Genomic DNA, 13,371 nt, shown 5'->3' with positions numbered 1-13,371 from the left:
CTTTTTGTCTAGCATATCTTATGTTGTTTATGCTACATCTCCATTGGTCAATTAGTAGCTGTCTTTTATCAGATTAACTGTGGCAGTATTGTAGTTCCTGTATTCAGTCTTTAAGTTACTTAATAATGGCCCCAAAGCACAAAAGTATTGATGCTGGCAATTCAGGTATGTCAAAGAGAAGCAATGAAGAAGTTCCTTGAACTTAATAAGAAAGTGGGGGGTGGGTGGGAAAAATGCAGTACATATACACAATGGAATATTACTCAGACTTAAAAAAGAATGAAATCATTTGCATTTGCAGATAAATGGATGGAAGTAGAGAATATGATGCTAAGTGAAATAAGCCAATCCCCCCAAAACAGCATCAAATGTTTCTCTGATAAGCAGATGCTGATCCATACTGGGGGTTAGGGTAGAGAAGAATGAAGGAACTTTGGATTATGGAGAGGGGAGTGAGGGGAATAGTGGGGTAGTGGGAATGGGAAAGACTGTAGAATGAGACAGACATTATTATCCTATATATAATACTAGTGTGACTCAGCACTGTGGACAGCCAGAGGAATGAGAGGTTATGTTGCATTTGTGTGCAGTGTGTTAAAATGCATTCTACTGTCATGTATAACTAATTAGAACAAATAAAAAAGAATATTTTATCCATGAAATTATTGGGAAAGAAAAAGTAATTCATGTTAGTTTTATTGTCACATATTAAATTGTAATCTTTACAGCCATAGTGCATGATAAGCCTTTATTTAAGACGGAAAAGGCATTAAACTTTATCATAGTTACGTTTGTGAAAAAATAGTGCTATCAATAATTTTGGCATCCAGTGAGGACCTTAGAATGTATTTCCTGTTGATAAGGGGACTGCTCTTTAGCTCAGTTCTGTTTTTTCCATAAATACTTGATCATTTAACTTGGTCATTTAATACCCCAGCCTTGGTCATTTAATTTCTGTATTTTGACACTTATATAATAAGAAATCTTTTCATTTTTAAATTTTTTAAAAATAATTTTATTATTTAGTTTTTAGTTTTCGGCGGACACAACATCTTTGTTTGTATGTGGTGCTGAGGATCGAACCCGGGCCGCACGCATGCCAGGCGAGCGTGCTACTGCTTGAGCCACATCCCCAGCCCCTCATTTTAAAAATTTTTATTGTTTCTTTTTTTATGCTTTTCTTGTCTTCATATGAATTACCTGAACATTTTTTATGATTTTTCTTTTGATTTATTTAAAGTGTTTTGGAACACATTTTCTCATAGTTTTCTTAATAGTTGCTTTAGGTATTATATTATACATGAATTATCACACAGTCTGTTTATCTTGACATATACCACCGAGTGAAATATAAAAGCCATACTTCTAATTTGTTTCCTTTATTTTTTCTTTTGTACTGGGGATGGAACCCAGGGGTGCTTTATAAGTGAGCCCCTTTCCCCCATTTAAAAAATTTTTTGAGGCAGGATTGTGTTAAATTGTTGAGGCTGGCCTTGAACTTGAAATTCTTCTTCCTCAGCCTGTTGACCATGCCCATCTATGTTCACTCACACATGCTAGGCAAGTGCTTTGCCACTGAACTACAGCCCCAACCCCCCAGCCCTTTTTATTTTAAGACATATTCTTTCTGAGTTTCTTAGGGCCATGCTAAGTTGCTGATGCTGGCTTTGACTTGTGATCCTTTTGCCTCAGCCTCCTAAGTTACAGGAATTATAGTTGTGCACCATCACAGCTGGCTCTTGAATTTTAAAATTCTAATTAGTAATACATGAAAATAGAATACATTTTGACACATCATACATACATGGAATATAACTTCTCATTCTTCTTGTTGTACATGTTGTAGAATCACACATGTTGTGTAATCATATATTATATAGGTTAATAATGTGTGATGCATGCTACTATCCTTCCTCCCTTCACTCCCCTCTGCCTAATCCAAAGTCCCTCTGTTTTTCCTTAGCCCTGTCCCCTCCTTATTGTGTATTAGTATCTACATATCAGAGAAAACATTTGGCCTTTGGTTTTTTGGGAATGGCTTATTTCACTTAGCATGATAATCTCCAGTTTCAGCCATTTACCAGCAAATGTTATCATTTCATTCTTTTTTAAGGCTGAGTAATATTCCATTGTGTATATATACAAAATTTTCTTTATTCATGTATCTGTTGAAGGGCATCTAGGTTGGTTCCATAGTTTAGCTATTGTGAATTGAGCTGCTATAAACATTGATGTAGCTGTGTTACTGTAGTATGTTGATTTTAAGTTCTTCGGGTATATGCCGAAAAGTGAGATAACTGGGTCAAATGGTGGTTCCATTCCAAATTTTCTGAGGAATCTCCATACTGCTTTCCATAGTGGTTGCACCAGTTTGCAGTCCCGCCAGCAATATATGAGTGTACCTTTTCCCCACATCCTTGCCAACATTTATTGTTGCTTGTATTCTTGATAATTGTCATTGTGAGTAGAGTGAGATGAAATCTTAAAAGTATTGTTGATTTGCATTTCTCTAATTGCCGGAGATGTTGAACATTTTTTCATATATTTGTTGATTGATTGTATTTCTTCTTCTGTGAAGTGTCTGTTCAGTTCCTTAGCTCATTTATTGAATGGGTTAGTTTTTTTTGTTAAGTTTTTTTTTTGGGGGGTAGTGAAAATTGAATTCAGGGATATTCAATCACTGAGCCACATCCCGATCCCTATTTTTATTTTATTTAGAGACAGGGTCTCACTGAGTTGCTTAGTGCCTTGCTATTGCTAAGGCTGCCTTGGAATTTGCAGTCATTCTGCCTCAGCCTCCTGAGCTGCTGGGTTTATAGGCATGTATCTCTGCACCCAGCTGGTGTTAGTTTTTTTGAGTTCTTTATATATCCTGGAGATTAATCTATCTGAGATGCATGTGGGAAAGATTTTCTCTCATTCTGTAGGCTGTCTCTTCATGTTACTAATTATTTGCTGAGAAGCAGTTTTTTAGTTTCAATTCATCCCATTTATTGATTCTTGATTTTATTTCTTGCACTTTAGGTTTCTTGTTAAGGAAGTCAGAATCCTAAGGCAACATGGTGAAGTTTTGGGCCTACTTTTTCTTCTGTTAGGCATAGGGTTTCTGTTCTAGTGTTTAAATCTTTGATCCACTTTGAATTGAATTTTGTACAGGGTCATTCTTTTTTTTTAATTTTTATTTTTAAAAAAATTTAAAAATTGTTCTGAATAGTTGTGCATGACAGTAGAATGCATTTTGACACATTGTACAGAAATGGAGCACAAGTTTCTATGGCTATACATAGTACAGAGTCACACTGCTAGTGTAATTATACGTGTATATAGAGTAATAATGTTTGTCTCATTCCACTGTCCTTCCTCTCCCACAGCCCCGCTCCTGCCCTCAGTCCCTTCTGCACAATCCAAAGTTCCTTCATTCTTTCCCAACCCCCTACCCCCCATCCCCCATTATGGATCTTCATCTGCTTATCCCAGAAAACATTTGGTCTTTGTTTTTTTAGGATTGGCTTATTTCACTTAGCAAGATATTCTTCACTACCATCCATTTACCTACAAATGTCATAATTTCATTCTTCTTTAAGCTGCGTAATGTTCCATTGGGTATATGTACCATATTTTCCTCATCCATTCACTCTGTTGAAGGGCATCTGTTGAATAGTTTAGCTATTGTGAATTGAGCTGCTATAAATATTGATATGGCTGTGTCACTGTACATTGATTTTAAGTCCTTTGGGAATAAACTGAGGAGTGGAATAGCTGGGTCAAATAGTAGTTCCATTCTAAGTTTTCTGAGGAATCTCCATACTGCTTTCCACAGTGGAAATCTTTAGCACACACACCTCAGATAGAGAACTATTCTTCATGATACATGAAGAAGTCAAAAAACTTAACACCCCCCCCCCCCTAAAAAAACCCAAAATAACTCAATCAATAAATGGGCTAAGGATCTGAACAAGAATGTCACAGAAGAATAAATACAATCGACCAATAAACACATGAAAAGATGTTTATCATCTCTAGCAGTTAGAGAAATGCAATTCAGAACTACTCTAAAATTTCATCTCCAGCCAGAATGGCAATTATCAAAAATATAAGCAAAATAAGTGTTGGCAAGGATGTGGGGGGAAAAGATACACTCACACAGTGCAGGGTCATTCTTTAAGGATAGTTTTCCCTGAGATATATTCTCTTAGTTTTCCTCTATTTAAATATGCTTTTATTTCCCTTTTCTGAAGGATATTTTCATCAGATAAAATTCATGATTGGTAATCCTTTCAGTCCTTTAGAAATGTGCCGCTTCCTTCTGTCCTCCATTGTTTAAGATGAGAAATATGTTGTCTTTAGAATTTATTTTTTTTTTGAGAGAGAGAGAGAGAGAGAGAGAGAGAGAGAGAGAGAGAGAGAGAGAGAGAATTTTTTTTTAAGTTTATGTTTTAGTTTTTGGTGGACACAACATCTTTATTTTATTTTTATGTGGTGCTGAGGATCGAATCCAGCATGCCAGGCGAGCACGCTACCGCTTGAGCCACATCCCCAGCCCAAGAATTGATTTTTTAAGAAATAGGTAATAGTCTTTTCTCCCTGATGGCTATCAATATTTTTTCTTCATCTTTAGTTTCCAAAGGTTTATGATGCTCAGTTTTTATACATTTAATTATTATATGTCTTAGCATGGGCTTCTTTTAGTTTGGGCTGTTTGGAATTCATTTAATTCCTTGAGTTTGTAGTTGTGTTTAGCCATTATTTCTTTAAATACCCTTTCAAAGCTTTGCTCTCTTTCTGGGACTCTGTTGACTCAAATATTAACTCTTTGTTATTGTCTCAGATTCTTGAATATGTTCTTGCACTGTGTGACACCTTTCCAACAATAGAGGGGCCATGGCTTGCACCACAGTCTTGGCTCTTAACTTAGGTCCCTGACTGCCCCATTGACAATACAGAAGGGAGAAGTGGAGGGAGGTCTAACTCATGTCCTTTTGTTGCTGTAAATTGGTTTGGAATCTTAGCTTTCTGCTGGGATCAGGATACTGGAAGTGGAAATATAAGTGCCAATCAAACCTGGCTTCCTCCTCCTTTTCTGCCTCATTAATGGTGATTACAGCAGAAAGTTAGATTTCTTGGGGGCCCTGCTGATTTGTATGAGAGCCTGAGCAGAATATTGGCTTATTTACTTACACTTCACATATTTTTGTTGATGGTGAATTATATGTAATATTGTAAAACTGACAGTTTTATGATCCCTTGTGGTATTTTACTGTTGCTGAGATAGAGAAAAGAACTTGGGCCTTAGAGTTATGTCTGGATTCTGAAAGGGGAGGAAGGGTTTTCTTTTCTTTTTTTAAGTACCAGGAGCTTAACTACTGAGCCACATCCTTAGCCCTTTGTATTTTTTATTTTAAGATGGGGACTTTTTATTTTGAGACAGGTAACTAAGTTGCTTAGGACTTCACTAAGTTGCTGAGGGTGGCTTTGAATTTGCAATCCCCCTGCCTCAGCCTCCTGAGCTGCTGGGATTATAGGTATGTGCCACCATGCCCAGTTGGAGAGGCAATTTTTGCATAGTTGACAGGAGCATGAAAACCAGAACCAGTGTGCCTAGACTTGTATCTTGGCTTTACCTTTTCTAGGTATATGATCTTAGACCAATTATTTTGGCTTTATCTTTACTAGGTATATGATCTTAGACCAATTATTTTGTTTGTCTTGGTTTCCTTATAGCTAAAATGGGATGATAGTATTGACCTTATGACTTGTGAAGATTAAAAGATTATTATATATAAAATACTTGGAATTTACATCATTTAAATGCTTATTATTACTTAACAGTTGTATGGCCTTACTTTAGTCTTAATCTGAATCTTAGTTTTGCTGTTCGTAAAAGAGAGTAATTATGTTTATATATATATTAAGATATATATCTTGTGTAATACTTAATGTCTTTTTGCATATTAGTTATACTTAATAGAAATAAAATTGGAAAATATTTCTATTTTTGTAGATTTTGAAATATTTTATCATCTAAAGAAATTTTGAAAAGTCACAAGCCATTCATTAACTTTTGTGAATGAGTATGTAGCAAGGGTATGTAAATATGTAGTATAAAATATATTTGAATCTTTATAATATATACAGTACAACATGGAATTATGAAAGTTTTAAATATATATAATGAAGTAAAAATTTTTATGTTGATCTTGTTAAGTAGAAAAACAAAATTCTGATTTATTTTCTTCTCTTAACTGCATAGAACGGAAAGATGCTGAAGGGTGGGAAACTGTTCAGAGAGGAAGGCCTGTTCGTTCCCGATCAACAGCAGTGATGCCAAAGGTTTCATTAATAACAGAACTGATAAGGTCAAAGGATGACAGTGATAAGGAAAATGTATGTCTTTTACCTGAGGAAAGTGTACAGAAAGGTGAATTTATTGGAGATGGACCTTCTAATACTATAGAATCTCGGCCTAAAGACTCATTGCACTCTTCTGATCATCCCCTTGCTGAAAGAACCCAGGTAATATATTCTGAAGACTTTTTCTTTTTTACATTATCTTTTTGAAAATGATCTTTATGTCCTGGAATATCTCAAGTTTGTATTTCATTTTTAAAATTTTACGTTGAAAATTTTGAGAACTATAGAAAAGTTTTAAGTGTAGAATAGTGAACTCTCCTCCAGGAAATTGTTTGCTTAGATTTCCAAATTAACATTTAATGCATTTTTTCTTTGCTCTCATTACATGCCACATATATGTTATATACTAAACATTTGAGATTAAAATACAGACATTCATGTTTGAATGTATAGCATGTATTGCATACATATTGTATATATTGAATGTGTACATGCTTTGAATATAGAATGTATTTCCAAAGAATAAAGAAATTCTTTATATAACCATATTATAACACTCAGGGAATTTTGATATTTTTTTATAACGTTATCTAATTTATAATTAATGTAAAAATTTTCTTGTGCCAATAACTCCTTTTTAATATATATTTTTTCTCATTCAGGACCCAGTCTAAAATAACATAGTATATTTGGTTTTGTTTCTTCAATATTTTTCATTGGGAATAGTTCCTCAGCCTTTGTTTGTTTGTTTCTTTTTTTTTTTTTTTTAATTGCTACTGGGGATTAAACTAGGGGTGCTTAACCATTGAACCACATCCCCAGCCCTTGTTTCTGATGACATTAAGAGTTAGGAAGAGTAAAGTGCAGGGTTTCTTATACTTTTATTTATTGTTTTTCCTAAATTAGTTTGGCTTATTACTTTCTGACAGTAACAAAGAGAATGTAATTAGTATCACATTGAGAGACACATGATGGCAATTTGCCCAGGTTTGTTGTTAACTTTCACTAGTTGGTTAAGGTAATGTTTTCCTGCTTCTGGAATATTATTAAAAACCGGTAATAAGATTTTGAGCTTGTTCTACCCCACCCCACCACATTTTTTGGCACTTGAGATTGAACCCAGGGGTGCTTAAACACTGAGCTACATCCCCAGCCTTTTAAAAATATTTTATTTAGAGACAGGGTCTCACTGAGTTGCTTAGTGCCTTGCTAAATTGCTGGGTCTGGCTTTGAATTTGCTATATACTCCTGCCTCAGCCTCTGGAGCTGCTGGGATTACGGGTTTTCGCCACCACTTGAGCTTGTTCTACTTTAACTTCCTACAAATGTTAATATTTGATATAATTTAAAAATTAATAGATTCAATATGTGTTCTATTAGTCTAGTGTTTATTTTACTTATATGAATTCTCATATCTTCTTATATGAAGATACATATACATATATAAGAATATATAAAGAATATATAAATATATAAGAATATATAAATATATCTATATATTTCCTATATATATAATATGAATATGTAATATATATAAAATATAAAAATATATGCATATATATATGAAGTGGTTTAAATTAATCAGGTGCAAAATAGTTGTAATATTTTCAGTTTAGAATAATATCTACCATCTAAAGTTCTCTTAGGAACAGAATTTTTTTTTTTTTTTTTTTTGTCACTGGAAATGCTCTTTATCTTCCTGGTCTTCTTTTCAAATGATGATAATGGCTCTTAATCTTACATTATATTTGATGTGCTATAATTCTAATCTGTGTATGTTTTATGCTCATGTGAGATTGTAGGCTCCTTGGGGACAGTGTCTTATGTAGTTTCTTAATTTTTGACTACATGGAACAGAATTCTGGATACATGGTTAAGTAATCAGTTCATATTTGTTGGATGTATCTTTAAGAAACTCTTTAATGGGGAGACACTTCTTGAAGAAATCATTGGTTAATTTTACCTAAGAAATATCTAGCATTTTTGATACAGTACTTTATTTAAGAAATATAATTTGTTACAAAAGTTACTCTTTTTTATATAGTGAATAAGCTTACATGATATTGGGATTTCAGGAATAACATATGTAGAACGTTAGAATTATTTTGCTAAAATGTTTCAGTATAAAAGTTCACTGTTAATGGTGGCCAAATGATGATAATATTTGTTTTTTTCACTGTCATTCTAAAAATAGAATTAGTATATCTATATCTTTTTCAACATTACTTTATAATAATTTAGCTTGGATTTTGTTACATAAATGATATTGAGTTTTTAATAAACAGTTGACTATATTGTAAACATCAGTAATGCTAATATAAATATTGCCAAGAAGATCATAAACCATGGTGACCGACATAAAAATAATGTTGATAACAATATAAACAATGTGATATAATTTAAATAATGTTGATGCTAAAATCAACACTTTGGAACACAAAGTTCTGACCAATAGTAGAATATCCAAAGTAGTTTATAAGACTTGGGTAAGTTTAATATTTGTATAAATAATTAATCAAAACTGGAGGTTTTATGGCCACTGCAGTGTTTATCTAGTGTTTATTTAAGAAGTGATGTGAGTTTTAAATTCACAATTTTAAATTTTAGTTCTTTGACTTGGAGTATAATCAGAAAACAAAATAGTATTCTTTGTTAGGAAATGAAAATAAATGCTTGGTTATGTTTACTGAATTAGAAAGATTTAAAAAATGCCTTTGTGTTTGACTTAATTCAGTTACTATTTTTAATATTATTTTCATATTACTGTTTGTTATGTATTAACTATTCAAGGAAAGGGAAATTGGGAGGATGTCTAAATCTGAAGTATACAAATCACATGATAAGATACTTCATGCTTTTGTTCATGCTTTTTTCTTTTCAATCTGAGAATTCTTAACCATGTACCCTATGGGTCTTTAAAAAAGGTACTTTGAGGTCATGTTAGTATTATCTGAACGGGTCAAGTTTTATAATTTTTTAGTTAAATGCCTCAAAATATATTTTGATAAGAAATGGTTTCAGGATATTTTTAAAATACTGAATACCCTGGAGGTGGTATCAAACCACCTCCAGGAAAGTTCTTGTAAATGCCTTTAGTTGGATGAGTTACATATTCAAAGTGTTATACTTGTAACTAGATTTCTTTGTGAGGGATTTGAAATACTTATCAAGAATTGCCTACTTTTAGAGAATATAATTGCAAATTTTATTGCTTACTTTCTGCACAATACTCAATGTATAGTAGGCATGTAAATAAAATTTGTGCTCCTTAATTGTTTTTCCTTTTGTTGCCCTTGAAGTATACCAACAAAAGATTAATGAGTTGTCTGTCATCTAGGTAAGTTATTTTATACTTGATTAAGTAGAACCAGCTCTTCTAGACTCACACAGTTGGTGAATGTTTTTATTGTCTCTGATTTATTCTGTTAATATGTTTTGTTAGTTCACAGTGAGTACATTGGATGTCAAGAATTCTGGCAGTAGTCAAGAAAGTTCTGTGCAAACTTCTGAAATACCTGCTGTACACATTGATACAGAGAATGTTTTAGAATCTCAGCAAGTTGTCACACCTCCTTTGCAAACAAATGAAGATAAATTTCCAGCAGAGGAAGCAAAGATAGAAAGTGAAATGGATCCTTCAGATATTTCAAATGTGAGTGCTGCTCACTTGGTAAGAACAACTTATCAGAATTCTGAGTAAATATACTTTAAAGGCCTAAACCCCAATAATAATAACTTGTATTGTTTATTACTTTGTATTTACAAACCATTTTATATATATTATTTATTTTTTAACATTTTTTATATTACTCTTTTTGATGTAGTTAGGATTCTTGATTTATACAGGAAGAAAAGGAGACTAAGAGAGTAAAAAAACTTGTTCAAAACAATTTATTTTACATATTATTTAACCAAATGCATTGTAGCCCAAGGTTGAGAAACTAAACCTAGCATCCATGTCTCTTGCTTGTTATGCGTTTGATCCTTAGCATTGCTGCAACAGCAGCAACAACAACAACCAAAAAAAAAAAAAAAAAAAGGTGGGGGGAGGGATAGAGAAACTATCCTTAATCCTGTAATCTTATAATGACAAAGTCTTCCGTGTAATATCTGGCATTCTGATAGATGAAATATTTTGCCTGTGGGACTTATTTAAAATTTTTGTCCTTACAGAATAATTTAAACAGCTGGTCTTTAAGATAAAAATTTATTTACCATCTCTATTGAAGAATCTTTAAAAATGAATTGGTTATATTTAGGTTTATGTTGAAAGATTTCCTATTTTTGCCCATCTCTTCCTATTGCTCATTTTAGTATTAAGATAGTTGACTCTGTGGATGATCCAGAAAACATCAAAGAAGTTTCATAATTTTGTATAAATGAAATCTCATAATCTTGATTGGCTTATTTTACTCAGCATAATCATTTTGAGGTTCATCCATGTAGTTGTTCATTAATAGTTCATGCTTTTCATCACCTTTAGTAGTATTGTGTTGTATACATGTAACAGAATATGCTTGTTCATTCATTTAATTCCCCTAAACCAATTGCCATTTGAGTTGCTTGTGGCTTTTTTTACTACGACTTAAAATGATATGAATATTTGTGAATACATCCTTGTTTTAAATGTTTTCATTTCTCTTGGGAATATACCTAGGTCACTTTTCATTGATAGTATTATTCAGGTCTCTTATAAAACTGTTAATTTTCTGTTTACTTGTTCTGTCAGTTTAGAGAAGGATTTTGAAAACTCTGTAATTCTAGGTCTGTATTTTTTTAAAATATTTTTTTAGTTGTAGTTGGACATGACACCTTTATTTTATTTATTCATTATTTTTTATGTGGTACTGAGGATTGAACCCAGGGCTTTGCATATGCTAGGCGAGAACTCTACCTCTGAGCCCCAGCCCCAACCCCCGGCTCCGTATTTTTAAAGCAAATTTATTGAGTTACAGTTGACCCAACATAACGGTTCAACAAATTGACCTAACATACAGTTCATCAATTTAAAGCTTATAATTACATGTTTTTTAGTATCTTTGTAGAGTTGTGCACCCATCCCTATAATTAGTTGTAGAGCATTTGTATCACTTCAAAAAGAAATTGTTCACTACCTGTCATTCCCACCCCCACCCTCCCAACCCTACACAATTGCTAATCTGTTTTCTATATATCTTGTCTGTTTTGAACATTTTGTAGAAATGAAGTTCAGTTTATGGGTCTTTGTGAAAGATCATTTACCATGTTTTAAAGGTTCAACCATGTTTTAGCCTTAGTAATTTATTCTTTTTTATAATTAAATAGTATCATTTTTTAAACAATATTTTTTTAGTGGTCAGTGGACCTTTATTTTATCATGGTGCTGAGATTGGAACCCAGGGCCTCATACATGTTAGGCAAGCACCCTGCCACTGAGCCACAACCCCAGCCCTTAAATAGTATCTTATTGTATGGATAACACCAAATTCTGTTTATCTGTTGGTGGACATTTAGATGTTTCTGTTATTTGGCTATTAGCTATAATGACTAATGCATTTTAAATATTTGCAAACAAGTTTTTAAGTGCACATACATTTTTATTTCTCTTGGATATGTATCTAGGAGAATTGCTGGGTCATATAAACTTTATGCTTAAACTTTTGAGGAGGTATCAGACTATTTTCCAAAGTGGTTACATGATTTTACATTGTCATTTGGTTTATTTACTTTAGCAGTTCTGTCATTTTTTGTCCCATTTATTTTTAAGTTGGTAATTTCTTAGGACTATTTTGTTTTTAGCTCTGTCAAGTTTTTAGGGCTATTTTTTCTTCCTCATGAAGTTGACCCACTTATTACTATAAAATAATCTTTTATACCTGGTTATACTTTTTGCTATGAAATCTATGATATTAATTCATAAGTATTCTTTTTTTCCCAATCATACTTTGGTGTTCTTTTAATTAATTAGATTTTTTACTTGCATCTGTATTTAAAAAAATTTTTTTTGGTTGTTAACAGACGTTTATTTAATTTATTTATATATGGTGCTGAGAATGGAACCCAGTGCCTCATATATGCTAGGCAAGTACACTACCATTGAGCTACAACCCAGCCCTGTAATCTGTATCTTTTTTTTTTTAAAGAGAGAGTGAGAGAGGGGAGAGAGAGAGAGAGAGAGAGAGAGAGAGAGAGAGAGAGAGAGAGAATTTTTTTAATATTTATTTTTTAGTTCTCGGCGGACACAACATCTTTGTTGGTATGTGGTGCTGAGGATCGAACCCGGGCCGCATGCATGCCAGATGAGCGCGCTACCGCCTGAGCCACATTCCCAGCCCTGTAATCTGTATCTTAATGTTTAAATTAGGCTTCTTCTAAGAAACATTTTTGGGTCTTGCTCTTTATCCAATTTGACAATCTGTACCTATTAATTGGGGTATTTAGACTATTTACATGTAATAGAATTATTGATATGGTTTGTTCAAATCTATAGTCTTATGAATTGTTTTTCATTTGACCTATAGTCTTTGTTCTGTGTTTTCTAGAATGTCATTTTAATATTCTTTACTGGCTTATTAACATAACTCTTGGCTTTGTTATTTCAGTATTTGCTATCGGGTCTATAATATATATCTTAAGCTTCTCATGGTTATTACTTGATCATTGAATCATATTATTTGTAATTACTCTAATGCATTTTTTTAAAGTAAGAGTACAATTCTTTTAAAAGCATGAATAAAGCCAGAATTCCTTCTGGGTGAAAGGGGACCTTATAGGGACTACCGTCTTCTAATGTATTTTCACATTAGGTATATATGTGTTCAGAGTATATCATCAGTAGTATAGCATTTATTCATTCAATGTTTCCATTTAGAAGACTATTTGATATTTAACCTGTAACTGTTTTGAATTTTGACATTCAAATGAAATTCATACTTTGTCATTAATAATGCCTGTTATTTATATAACTTTACAGTTTCTCATACACAGCTGTCTGATAAAGAAGGTAAGTCATGGATTATTGTTCCATTTTATGGAATAATA

General features: G+C 32.7%; 1 protein-coding gene across 15 annotated transcripts in view; it reads left to right on the top strand.

Moving 5' to 3' along the window:
- Positions 1-13,371, top strand: part of Scaper (S-phase cyclin A associated protein in the ER) — a 438,325-nt gene that overhangs the window by 127,605 nt on the left and 297,349 nt on the right. For 12 of the 15 annotated variants that reach the window (XM_078049220.1, XM_078049218.1, XM_078049217.1 and 9 more), the window contains 3 exons: positions 6,251-6,513; positions 9,794-10,021; positions 13,304-13,333. In XM_078049220.1, coding sequence (XP_077905346.1) covers positions 6,251-6,513; positions 9,794-10,021; positions 13,304-13,333 — 521 coding nt within the window. The remainder of the gene's footprint in view (positions 1-6,250; positions 6,514-9,793; positions 10,022-13,303; positions 13,334-13,371) is intronic. The other 3 variants (XM_078049214.1, XM_078049216.1, XM_078049215.1) reach the window with 3 other exon arrangements.

Source organism: Ictidomys tridecemlineatus, chromosome 5 (genome assembly GCF_052094955.1).
Source record: "Ictidomys tridecemlineatus isolate mIctTri1 chromosome 5, mIctTri1.hap1, whole genome shotgun sequence".
Classification (NCBI taxonomy): domain Eukaryota; kingdom Metazoa; phylum Chordata; class Mammalia; order Rodentia; family Sciuridae; genus Ictidomys; species Ictidomys tridecemlineatus.
This window is presented reverse-complemented; position numbering and strand designations above follow the sequence as displayed.